Source organism: Channa argus, chromosome 5 (genome assembly GCF_033026475.1).
Source record: "Channa argus isolate prfri chromosome 5, Channa argus male v1.0, whole genome shotgun sequence".
NCBI classification, from domain to species: Eukaryota; Metazoa; Chordata; class Actinopteri; order Anabantiformes; family Channidae; genus Channa; species Channa argus.
In genome coordinates, this window is record NC_090201.1 from 17,535,969 (window position 1) to 17,547,742 (window position 11,774).

The 11,774-nt window shown below is 39.3% G+C and overlaps 2 protein-coding genes across 3 annotated transcripts; both read right to left on the reverse strand.

The window, feature by feature from the left end:
* Positions 1–959: 959 nt before the first annotated feature.
* Positions 960–6,240, reverse strand: odad1 (outer dynein arm docking complex subunit 1). 2 transcript variants are annotated; one of them, XM_067503558.1, is made up of 15 exons: positions 5,503–6,240; positions 5,091–5,174; positions 4,896–4,995; positions 4,618–4,804; positions 4,379–4,504; positions 4,179–4,292; positions 3,952–4,019; positions 3,675–3,862; positions 3,446–3,580; positions 3,155–3,237; positions 2,667–2,835; positions 2,291–2,454; positions 2,089–2,195; positions 1,851–1,941; positions 960–1,746 (listed from the first exon to the last, which is right to left on the reverse strand). In XM_067503558.1, the coding sequence occupies exons 2-15, from the start codon at positions 5,155–5,157 to the stop codon at positions 1,732–1,734; spliced, it is 1,614 nt and encodes a 537-aa protein (XP_067359659.1). In that variant the 5' UTR covers positions 5,158–5,174; positions 5,503–6,240; the 3' UTR covers positions 960–1,731. The 2 variants fall into 2 exon arrangements, with proteins under 2 accessions (XP_067359659.1, XP_067359660.1); XM_067503559.1 differs by having other exon boundaries at positions 4,896–4,992; positions 5,503–6,239.
* Positions 6,241–6,404: 164 nt separating this feature from the next.
* On the reverse strand, positions 6,405–10,782 carry tas1r3 (taste receptor, type 1, member 3). Its single transcript, XM_067506173.1, has 8 exons — positions 10,565–10,782; positions 10,141–10,441; positions 9,469–9,825; positions 8,957–9,373; positions 8,600–8,803; positions 8,384–8,504; positions 7,509–7,879; positions 6,405–7,415 (listed from the first exon to the last, which is right to left on the reverse strand). Exons 1-8 carry the CDS (start codon positions 10,768–10,770, stop codon positions 6,822–6,824), a joined length of 2,571 nt encoding a protein of 856 aa, XP_067362274.1. The 5' UTR covers positions 10,771–10,782; the 3' UTR covers positions 6,405–6,821.
* Between the last annotated feature and the right edge of the window lie 992 nt (positions 10,783–11,774).

Genomic DNA, 11,774 nt, shown 5'->3' on the forward strand with positions numbered 1-11,774 from the left:
GGGAAATGTGCTTATAAGGAGAGGAGGAGTAAATACGACTTTGCTTCTGCTGGTAGGTACAGCCTGCAGAAAGAGGTGGGGTTTAGAAATGGCCAATGCAGGCGGTCTTACAGGCAATGAGGACTCTTTGTCAGGAGCAGGAAATGAGGTTTCTGTTGTGATTAAAAGGGAGGTTTCTATGGCAATGCAGAGAGCCGTGTGCACAGAGAATTTGTTGGGAGTGGAGGGGGCTAAGTGAGAGTAGAATTTCAAAGAAAAAGCAGCCTCCTCCATCTCATCTCCCACCACAGCCACCCTCTGCTTTTCCACAGTGCCCTTTCATCTCTGATAATCTGTTTTCATACGCCACACAGTTGGGAATTCAAGCTGGATTATCTTGAACAAAGCAAGTCATTGGTCAATCAGTCATAAATGTTTGCAAAGTAGCAGCTTCACTTGAAGTTGTTTCTGTCAAACCTCAGTGGAAAAAAAATAAAAAATTCAATAAGATTAAAAAAGACAATGACCTAAATGTGTCTTTCTTGTTTAGGCAGGTATACTTGTGTTAAATCACCTCCTCTCTTGCACAGCCCAGGAGAAAAGAAGTATGGCATTTGTGTGACCTTCTAAACCTAAATATAGTAACATGCTTTGTTAATTGTTTCAGTGATCTGTTGATAAAAATAAATTTCTTAAAATAAGCTCCCCATTCCGGTTTTTCTCTGATAGTACCAGAGGAAGTTGCTTTGCAGCAGTGAATGTCATCTTTGCCCCAACACAGACTCGCTGGATGCTTGGATAAGATGACATTTGAAGCTCCTGAAGTTCAAAGTGAAGTTTTTCATTCTTGCAAACTGTAAACCAAACTGACAGATTTAGAAGAAAAAAACCAAAACACAGATGCTCCTGATGTTACTGGTACACATACAGTAAAAAGAAAATCGAAATCTGCCATACTGATGTTAAGGACTGCATTATGATAAAAGTTAACCAGTTTAATGTAAAGCTTTAAAGGATTTTTTAAAAAGGTGAAAATACTTGTATGACAGAGTAACAGATGGAATATGTGAGTTCTATTTACCAAAATCTTAAAACAGTCATTATTAGTTCACCAACAAAGTGTGTACAGTGACTCGCTACAAGCTCCTCACCTCCTTTTTGGAAACGGTGAATCAAGGTCTCTGCATGCCAATTAGAATTACAAAAGGTTTTGCTGCCCCCAACCTTTTTGTTTGAGCATAGCAGCAAGTGTCATGTAATGAGACACTGCCAGTGAGGGAGGGCTGTATTAAGACCAGATTGTATAGTCAAAGCCAGATGGCAAATCACACATCAAAAGGACAGCTGGTTACCAGAGTCTAAAAAGGCATCTTTATATGTCCAAACCTAATTACTTCCAACTAAACAAATCACACCAAGATATAACATAGCAGGCCATTGCAATTATTCATCATAAAAGTTGACATGCACATAATTAAGCTATAAATATTTACATGTACAAGCTGCAACATTTCATGCTGGCCCGTCAAGCTGGTTCCGTCAGTGGACATGATCTCCATTATTCTATATTATGGTCAACAATTAAGGTGTCCTCATCACATGCAGGTAAGAACCCAGTTTATTATTATTTGTACATGAAGTACACCTGGTCAGATCCGAGTATCACGCTACCACATCTTCAAGGCAGTGTCGTCTGCTGTCAACCTGCTAAGTAGACTTAGATGCTTTGGATGTGGCCTGTCAGACTGAACTCTATTTCTGCAGACTCTATAAATCATATGCAGAAAACAGATAAGCAAAGTAAGAAAAAAATTATCATGACATAAATTATAAATAATCATTCAAATGTATGACTTGTTTTTTGCACTAACCCCTTTTCTTATTTTTTTGAAAAGTTCCTTATGTGAAAGTGGCCGTTCTTCTTCATCAGTGAGAGGAGACTCCTCTTCATCGTAGTCCATACTGAGAAGTCCAACCAACAAACACACACACACACACAAACACACACACACACAATCGTCCTCTGAGTGTTGTAACGCATGTATAGTCTTCTGATTTACAAGTCATAAACACATGGCGATCAACATCAAGACTTCACAAAAGACTAACCTTTTGAGTGCAGGTTGGACACTAACATTCTGCTGCTGCAGCAGTTCTGGATTTTGACCCAAAAGGAATTTGGCCAAATCTTTTGGACTGTAGTCCTTTTCCAGATGCTGTGAGAGTAACAAGGCCATTGTTTACAAAAACAGTTCTGCAAAAAAAGTACTGTGTTTTGAATGTGTTGAATATAACCAGGTGGACAGGTTACTTTGAACGTGAGGAAAGCTTGTATAGTGAGCAACTCGTTGGTCTTCTGTTCTACCAAGCCCAGATAGGACATGATGTTGTTCTCAGTGATTCCAGTAGAGGAGCCTAGCATATCTTCTATTACGGAGGAGTCACACTCCATTTTAGAGAAGATGCTCATCACACCTGTGGGATGGCAGGAAGCCAGAACTGTCAGGTTATATTCGCTCGGCTGCCTCCTCTCAATTTCAGGAAGGTTCACTGATCACACTCACACCTAGAAGCTGCCCATTGCAACCAGTCTGACTGAGCAGCTCCACTAGAGCATGTTGGGTTTAGGGCTTTGTTCAAAAGCACCACACTTTCTAGATTACAACATAAAATATTTGCTTCCAAACCTGTTTTAATCTTGTCCAGGATTTTGCTTATGATGTTGACTAGGTTTTCATAATCCTCAGCTTGGGATTTAGTTTCTTTTTGTTGGTCATCAATCTCTTTCAGCATAAAGCGATGATCTTGTTCCTGCTGCGAGCTTTTTATTTTAAACTGCTCCATCTCCCCTTGGATCTGCAGGTTTAAGTATGATCAGATAAATAAACAAATAATGGACATGAATGAATAAACTTAAGTGTATCCTCAACAAAGACCACATCTTCCCTTTACTTTCTCAAAGATTGCCTCTGTCCTCCTAGGTTTTATTCAGGTTTATAGAACCAAATGGTATTATATAAGAACTCTACAACTCGGACTTTGACGTTCTTAATTTAATTTATTTGCTTTCGAACTATGTGAACAAAAGGCAGCACTGACTTTGAGTAAGTTAAAAGAGTATAAAATTAATAAAAAGTGTGTCCATGGGCACAGTCCAATAGAAAAACTCACTCACCTCGGTGATTTGATCTCTTAGTGCTTCCGCATCATTGTTTTGCTCATTGACAAAATTGAAGAGTGCAAAGTTTCGGTCTTCACCTACACAGTGAAACAGAATTACAGCATTAAGATACATTTCACTCATCTAAATGTCCCAATAATGTGTATAAACATATCTTAATAAGAACTTTTTAAAACTAAAACACACTGAAACAGATGTGCAATAAATGTAGTAGTAAAGAGGACTGTCCTTATCTGAATATGGAGTATGATGTCAGAAAGGATGATTCAGGTTATGCTGACTCACCCTCGGTAAACCTGGTGACAAGCAAGTCCAGGTTGTCCTCCCCTGTAATTGTATGAATCCTCTCAAGCACCTCCTCTAGAGCTTCCAGTGATTCTTCCCCTGAGTCCGTCCTCTTCTGCTCCTTTAGCACTGACACTGGAACAAACAAGCACCAGTCACCACCATCATTATCAGGACCAGCAGTTTTATTACTGATGAAGTTTACACGTCCAAAATGCTTATGTCATACATCGTCTTTGCTCAGTCTCCTGCTCGTCATCTTGTCCAGTCCTCTCACTGCACTTGGTGATCATAAAATCTTTCAGGTTACACTCATGTGCAATCAGCCTTTCCATTTCCTTCATCTCAATATTGTGCTGGGCAAGGTCCTTGACTGCCTTCTCCTTCAGCAAGGTCATCTTTGACTGAGCTTCCACCCTTAAAATAGAAAGATTTATGAGTCTACTATTCAACATCAACATCATACAGTGCATATCACATAGTTTTTAGTACATGTGAAATCTCACCTTGCATCATAAGCAGCAGTAGAAAGGCTGATGGTTTCTCCAATCTTTTTTCGGATCTCCTGCAGTTCCTGGAACACACAATGTGCTTTTTACGTAACAAAAGAAAAGAAATAACAAGGAAACTAAACAAACAAACAAACATGCAAACAAGAAACAAACAACAAAATCTTGTATAGGGTCAGATTTTGGAAATCTATCCATGTATCATCTACTGTTTGATCTCTGACCTTTTCAAGCCTGCTGCGTAGTTGCTGAAAACGGACACGCTCAATATGAAGAGTCTGCAACTCCTCTCTCAGGTGGCTGTTTTTGGTCAGTTCCTCATTAAAGTGAGTCAGGGCCTGGAAAGGATCCAGTTTACAAACATTTACCAACATGCAGAAACCACACATGGCTTCTGTGCATTTTGTGAAGTTTCAAAACTCACTCTGTCAAGTTTGTATTCCAAAGTGCGTATGGTCTTCTGAGTCAGCTGCATTTCAGATCTGTGTGCCTCATGAGTATTACCCTGCCCTTTTCTCAGTTCTATCAGCTTCATCTCCAAGCTTGAAATCTGTCCATGATACATGTATGACATAAACTGTGGCTTGTGTAACCAAAAAATATCAATGAATATGACGAGAAAAATGACTTGATATCATAAAAACAGAGCAGAGGTCAAATAACCTCTTTCTCTAGTTCCTTTTGACACTGCATCTCTTTCCTTAGCTCCTCTTCTACCATGTCTCTCTGCTCTAGCAAAGCACGAAAGCTCTGAGTGTCCTCATTGGCCTGCTGTTGGCGGGAGCTCTTACATACACCAAGGTTTCGATGCAGCTCTTCCTGCTCCTTCAACAGTTTGTCAATGTCCTGCCTGCACGCACAACACAGAATCAGCTGATTGGATTAATAAAAACACAAACCCACGCTGCTCTTAATGTGATGCAGGTAAAAAGCTTATTCACTGTTGCTTGCGGATCTGCTCCCGGGCCTGGATGCTGTACGCCTGCCGATGTCCCTCTATGATCCTAAACTGTCTCTGCAGTTTGGCTATCTCTGATTCTGCTTAAAAACATCATATGCAGATTAGAACATTATTATTAGTGCAACTGGCAGTGCACCAACATTTAATTATTAATAACGTTAATAAGCACCATTACCTGTTCCGTCAATATCCATCTCACTGCTCTCTGAGCGGGCGCTTACGCCAGATCTTCCTCGAGGCATAGTTACAGTGGGCTTTTCTGAATGACAAGGGGACATTTTATTGTTATTATTCACTAAGTTTAATCAAACCAAGATGAAAGGCTGAATAGAAAACTACATCAGTCCAAATTATACTGCAGCATTTCCCTGGAAGCAGTTTTCGATTTGTGCTGATCTTACCTACACACCATTAGAAGCTAGAATTATCTTCAAATAAATTTTTTAGTGACCTTCTTGGCCACCTAACTTATTTAACTTTGGCAGAAACGGAGGGTTATCTCTATAAACCTACTATATTTGGGGTAACTCGTTTAAGCTTTTTGTTATGTGTAATCTATCTGTTCAAGATAAATTAATTTTGCTCACCTACGAAAGTTCTAAAAGGAAACGCTCAGCGGCACCTCTCAGGACACGGACGCAGGAATCCAGCAGCATGAGTTGTTAGCAACCGTTGTCAAGCTTCGGAAATACAATCCCCGAAATTCGTCTCTCAGGCAGCGGTCACGTGCACTGGTTCTTCGATGGAAGAGAAGGGGTGTAGCTTTTTGTCCCAGGACGAGGAATATATAAGATCCCACTGGTTAGGCGCAGATTCTGGCTGAGGGGAAGTTGGCTTCTTCTAAAGTAGGAAAAGATGAAGTAGATTGCCCCCTCAAGAACATTGTTTACCGATGTGCATTCAGTCTGTAGGCTACAGCATGTGATGTTCATGTCTAAAGAAACACAGTAGTGGTAAAGTAAGTAAGTGGTAAATGTATTTTTTATACGACCTTTTAAAAAAATGATGGCATCATCCTGTACCAATGTTTCTAACAATAACGGTTTTATTCAGAAATTGTCAGAGCACTTGGCAGCACTACTAAACAATCTCCCCCCTTTTTTGTAAGTTATTGTAGATGGGCAGCAATGCTCAACGGTCTTTTGGAAAGGAAATACAAATACACACCTTTGGTTTTCAGTGTTCTTGTATATTAATAAATCCATTAAGCAAATTCATTAGGTTATAGTTTATTATACAGTACATAATTGCCAATCTAGTTTTGATGTTTTTTAGTTGCCATAGTTTGTCCACCAGAGCGCACTGACAAGTCGATTTTCTAACTATTACATTTCCCAGTTGGTATGAATCTTGATCACAAATCTGAGATCAAGATTATTGTTGACAGAAATTAAATGTTTATTCAATATTTGTGTGTGTGTGTGTGCCTGAATTGTAAGTTAAGTATGGATAAAAGGATTGGCCAAATAATTCAAAATAAATTTGATTGTAAATTTCATTGCATCTTTACTTATAACCACTGAATGAACAACATTAACAACACAAACAAGAGAATTGTTGTGAAAAACAATGCAATATTTAATTTTTATTCTAAACCAATTAAAAGTATCTGCCTTTTGGAAAGTATTTATTATAGAAAAAATATACATTACAATTGTATTGTACTACTTTGTAGTAGTTTAAGTGTCTTATGTTGTATGTCAGACATACTGTATTTATTCAGTCATATAGAAAAACCTAAATATCCAATTGTGACAGATCTTTATGTTTTATACCATTTAGGCCTCAACTAAAACAATACACAATCATCCTTTGTTCACAAAGAAAGCATGTGATTTTTAATTTTATGGAAACATTTATGAATGAAATTGCTTTGTAGTAGCCTCTATATACTCTCCATCAGTGTTTATTGATCGGACTGGGATTGTGGCTGAGGCTCATCTTCAGCTGGAGTTGGTGGGACACCCTCAAGGAAGGTACAGAAGTGCTCTGGTTTATTTAAGTCAGGTTCCTTTAACAGGGAGTAGCATTTTGGAAAGTAATAGGCAACCACTAATCCCAAGTTGCTTATCAGGACGAAAGAAATATAGACGGTGGCCCTGTTCTTGTCATTTAAGCTTATGTAGATTGGAATAAAGGTCACCCACAGCACACAGTAAATCAAAGAGGAAAAGGTGATGTCTCTGGAAAGATTATACTGATGAAGAGGCCTTGGTGCCATGAAGGTGCACATGAACGACACAAGAGCCATTGCAGTGTTGAAACCTTGCATTAAGGCAAGTCCCATCAAAGGTAACACTGGACACGTCAGAAAGGACCTCACAAAGTCTATTTGCATGTCCTGCACATATTGAGACAGTGACGGCCCCTCCACAACAAACCAGCCACAGAGACCACTCTGAACAGCACAGCAGACTAGGACAACCAGCCATCTCCCAGGGCCTCTTAATAAATGCATGTGAGAGGCAGCCTTCTCTGTGAACTCTGTCACGTATAATATCTGTAAGAAAAGAGGAATATTCAGCCTCATTAAAATGTGCTGCCTTTATTTTGACCTATAATATAGCAATGTATATTACGTGGCAATAATCACCTGTAGTGAGATGGATTTGATAATGGAGAGGGTGACTGTTTGAAAAATGGAGATGAGGGGCAGCTGGACACGACACACTATGTCTCCAGGCTGCCCCAGGAAGAGCAGTAGACTGAGGCAGGCTCCGATTAGGCTGAGAAGAGCAATAATACCCTGGCCTCCCCCTGCGGCCTCTACCAATGGGGTACCCCAGTGCTTTAGGAACACAGCTCCCACTGACCCATAGCACAGCAGCACCAGCACCTCAAACAGCATCAGTCTGTGAGCCTCAGGTGTGTCCCAAGAAAAAACGTCAAAGGTGGGGTCAGTGCAATTAATGCTGCGAAGCAGGGACCATTGGCGTGGAGAACATGCTGTACATTGGATGTCATCTACATACAAAAGCACAGCATGAACTCTGGTTTGACACAACATCAGATTAAATCATCAAATCGAACTTTGGCATTTTGCGAAATTATCCTTTTATTGTTGTATAGCTTGTATATGGACTGGTCAAAATCACACTCATAGTGTTTATGAATCTGGACCTACAGTTTACTTTGTAACACATTATATTTTATTAGTTTAATCTATAAATAAATCTGTAAATGTCAAGTTGGAATGTTAAGAGGTTTATTGTGGGGTTTGTTTATCAATTCTCTGTGGATTAAACAACATATGACGTCAAATAACGAGCAGGTCTGTTTTCCATTTGAACAACACCAGGCCTGATGTTTCCCCCTGTTTTCATTCTTTATGTTAAGCTAAGCTAATCCACTGCTGGCTTTAGCTTTATATTAACTGCATCTCGGCAGGAAAGCAAAAAAGTGTATTTTCCATATTACTGACCTTTTTTTAAAAATAGAATTTAAATTATATTTAGACAAACACATTACCTATATTTGCCTGGTAAGTGCCTGGCAAACAGTCGATACAATCAAAACAGCAGGAATGGAAGCCTTTGACTCTGCGGACCTGACCTATTGCACATTCTGCTGAACAGGTGGACTGGGGAACCTGCGAAAGTTATTAAGGTATTATAAGCTGGAATTTAATCACTAACCTTTTGAAGCAGACTTTAATTTTACAGTTGATGTTGTTCTTTGAATTACCTCTCTGTTTTTAGTTTGCCATTTGAAGAGAGACATGTTGACAAACAGTTGGTCATCATAGCTTCCAACAATACTGAAGTTGACGCCTGAGTTTTTCCAGATCCATTGAATCAAATTATATCCTGTGTTTGGGTTGCCACTACTGTCAAACACTAAATGTGTACCCACTATGTCTACAGAAGTATTCCTTAAAGTCCCCAACAACTGCAAAAGAAGATGTGATTTGAAATTATTTGTCTTTGTATTATCTGTGTCCTAAAGTGTCCTAATTTTTTCTAACATTGAGTTTGTTTATTAAAACTTATGTTAATTTTTAATTGTCTTCAATCGCCCATATTAGTAGACCATAAAAATTACCTTCCAGGGGTAGATTTTGGTGTCTGATCCCCACATACAGGCAGTTGAATTGCACCCCAGCAGGTTATGCAGTGCCTGTGCTGCTGCGTAGGTGGCAGCATACACACTGAAAGCTGTGTGCTGCACAGCAGGATCTGTTACCAAACTAATATTAGCAAGTGACAAGTTCCAACATTGTGGACAGGGATTGGTGGGATTTTCAGACACTGCTGCTGGAGGAGGCACTGTTTTCCTCTCTTCACTCATTTTGATAAAGAGCTCCTGTGTGTAGGCAGTGAGCAGATCCAGTGGCTGTGTCTTGTCAATGAATCCAATAATTGTACCAACACTTTGCATATTTGGGAGAGAAGTCAATCGGTTATGTATGGCCCAACTTGTGCTGGCAATCCACACACCTGTTACATTCCTCCTGATAACCTGGAAAACAATGAGTTGGATGATTGGTAGTAAACTACAACTAATTTAAATATGTCTATAATGTTCTGTATTTGATAATTATCTTCTTCACTAACCTCTTTAAAAAAGACAACTGCTGGATCAACAATTGAAAAGAGTATTACCACACCAACATTGTTTAGTTGGATGTTATTAATAATGGTTGCAACTGTTGGTAGAGGGTCAGAGTATACTGGAATCAGCCCCTGATAGGCCACACAGATGGAGCTAGCTTCTGCATATTTGGAGAACTGCTGCACACCCTGTTGTCCATACTCCTCATCACTGCCCACCACTGCCACCCAGGTCCAATTTAATGAACTCAGTAAATTTGTCATGGCCTGCACTTGCCGTATGTCACTAGGCACCGTGCGGAAGAATGAGGGGTAGGAAATGTTGTCACTGAACCTATCACTCGTTGCACCGTAGCTAATCTGGAGGGAGAAAGATGATATATAACATGTGAATTAAAATTGTACATCTTTACTACATAATATTACTCAATCATGGTACAATTTTCATTACAAGCAAGTAGTTTTCTCTATAATTATCTCAAATCTGCCAGTTATGAATGCATAAATCATACTTTTCTCCAAAAAAACTTGCTTTGCCCTCTAACCTTAGCAATTAAGTGCTTATAGATCAGTGTAAATGAAAATGTTTGGCTTCTTCACTGAAAACATTTTTGTAAAAAATGAAATCAGCTCAAGAAAAGAATTCATGCCGACCCACGGAGAAACCCCCCATACCTGTGGCATAAGAAAGAATCCAAATAGTTTTCCAATGACTGACACCATTTCTGAGCTCTGAGGACCAATCACAGCTGATATGCTGGTCTCATAGTTGGTGTAGTTACACTCCACAGACAGCACTTGATTAGCTTTTGCCGTGAGGAAGGAGAGAGTAGGCTTCACAATGATGGCAGATTGTTTGCACGTGTCATAAATTTTATAACCCAACTTGATGCCAGGGAGCAGAGTTTGGTTTGCATTGATCTCATCCACTGCATATTTCATGACTATAGCAAGGCCCAGTCCATATTGATTTAAACTGTGGGAGCCCGGAGGAAAAAAAAACCAAATACACAGGAGTCTTGTCAGTCAGATTAAGCACATACTGTACATTTGTGCAGAACTGCAGATAATAGGGTAATTATTGTTCGTAATACAGTACCTTTCACAGGTGACACTGTCAGGGTCAGTCCACTCGCTGAGGTTGCTGGAGAGCTGGTTAAGTGGAAAGAGCCCGCCGAGCATAATGTCCCCAGACAAATTGAAGAGGCTGGTAGAAATGTTCTGGAACCACTCAGGGGCACCGTGGACACTGCAGCTCAGTCTAATTGTGAACCACAGAATCAGAGGGAGGAAAGGTGCAGCCATGATGCAGATAAGCTGGAGACTGAAGCTACAGTAATGGGAATAGATGCATATGTGTCAGTGCATCATGAAATATTGGTGTATGCAAACTTGCTTGTAACCCTTAAAGTGAGGTGGTGCAATTGGCTCATCCCTTCCCTGACCACCAGAATGTGTAACTGCAAATCCTGTGAATTGAGCCTTACATTACATAAGATACATTTAAATGTGTGACTCAAATTAAATTAAGGATTAAAGTCTCCCTCCACTGAAAAACATGTTGTTTTTATACCTTAATTTACTTTGTTATCCTCTTTTTTTCTGGTCAGAACAATGCAAGTGTGCAGAGTTTGTCTCTACAAGGAAACACTGAAGCTTACCTTAAAATGTGAAGGCATGCAGCTACAGGTATGATTTTTGGCATCACGAATACTTTGGAAGCTATCCTAAGTATATTAGGCAACTGAGAGAGGTTTGTAACTCACCCTGACACACACACACACACACACACACACACACACACATACACAGAGACACACACTTAGTGAGATTACAGTAAAGTTGAAAACATCTTGTTTGCATCTTGTTTGCAGTTTTTAAAAATTAGTATTTATATATTTGAAAAGTAAAATTAAATTTTGTGAAAACAACTAAAATTTTAAATTTATTATTTAGAGTCATTTTAAATGAATTTTTAAAAGTATGACTGGTTTGTAGTTTGTATTATTCTAGAAGAAAATTTTCTGTAAAGTGCCCTTAGATGACTTTGTTGTGAATTGGCGCTATATAAATAAAGTTGAACTGAATTAGAAGAAATATCTGTTGTAAGTTTCCGTGTTATTGTGATTTTAAGATATCACAGGTGAGGGAGGAAGACAAATTTTGCACCTTAAGTGTGTGTTTGTGGGAGTGTTGTGCAGGTGGTGTTCATGTTTCCGGAGAATTTTCCTGACATTTGTTTGTGGTTTGTACTTTGATCCTCTTTAGTGTAACTATCTGTCAGGACATTCCTCTTTGTCTGAGTTGTT

Excerpts from the sequence above, each read along its gene's own strand:
- tas1r3 (XM_067506173.1), bottom strand. The coding sequence starts at position 10,770 with ATGGCTGCACCTTTCCTCCCTCTGATTCTGTGGTTCACAATTAGACTG. Across the intron at positions 9,374-9,468 it reads CAGTTGTCTTTTTTAAAGAG|GTTATCAGGAGGAATGTAAC; the intron begins GTTAGTGAAGAA and ends ATTGTTTTCCAG. Across the intron at positions 7,880-8,383 it reads CACTTACCAGGCAAATATAG|ATGACATCCAATGTACAGCA; the intron begins GTAATGTGTTTG and ends TTTTGTATGTAG.
- odad1 (XM_067503558.1), bottom strand. The coding sequence starts at position 5,157 with ATGCCTCGAGGAAGATCTGGCGTAAGCGCCCGCTCAGAGAGCAGTGAG. Across the intron at positions 2,455-2,666 it reads CCTGGACAAGATTAAAACAG|GTGTGATGAGCATCTTCTCT; the intron begins GTTTGGAAGCAA and ends GCCATCCCACAG. Across the intron at positions 1,942-2,088 it reads GTCCAACCTGCACTCAAAAG|TATGGACTACGATGAAGAGG; the intron begins GTTAGTCTTTTG and ends TGGACTTCTCAG.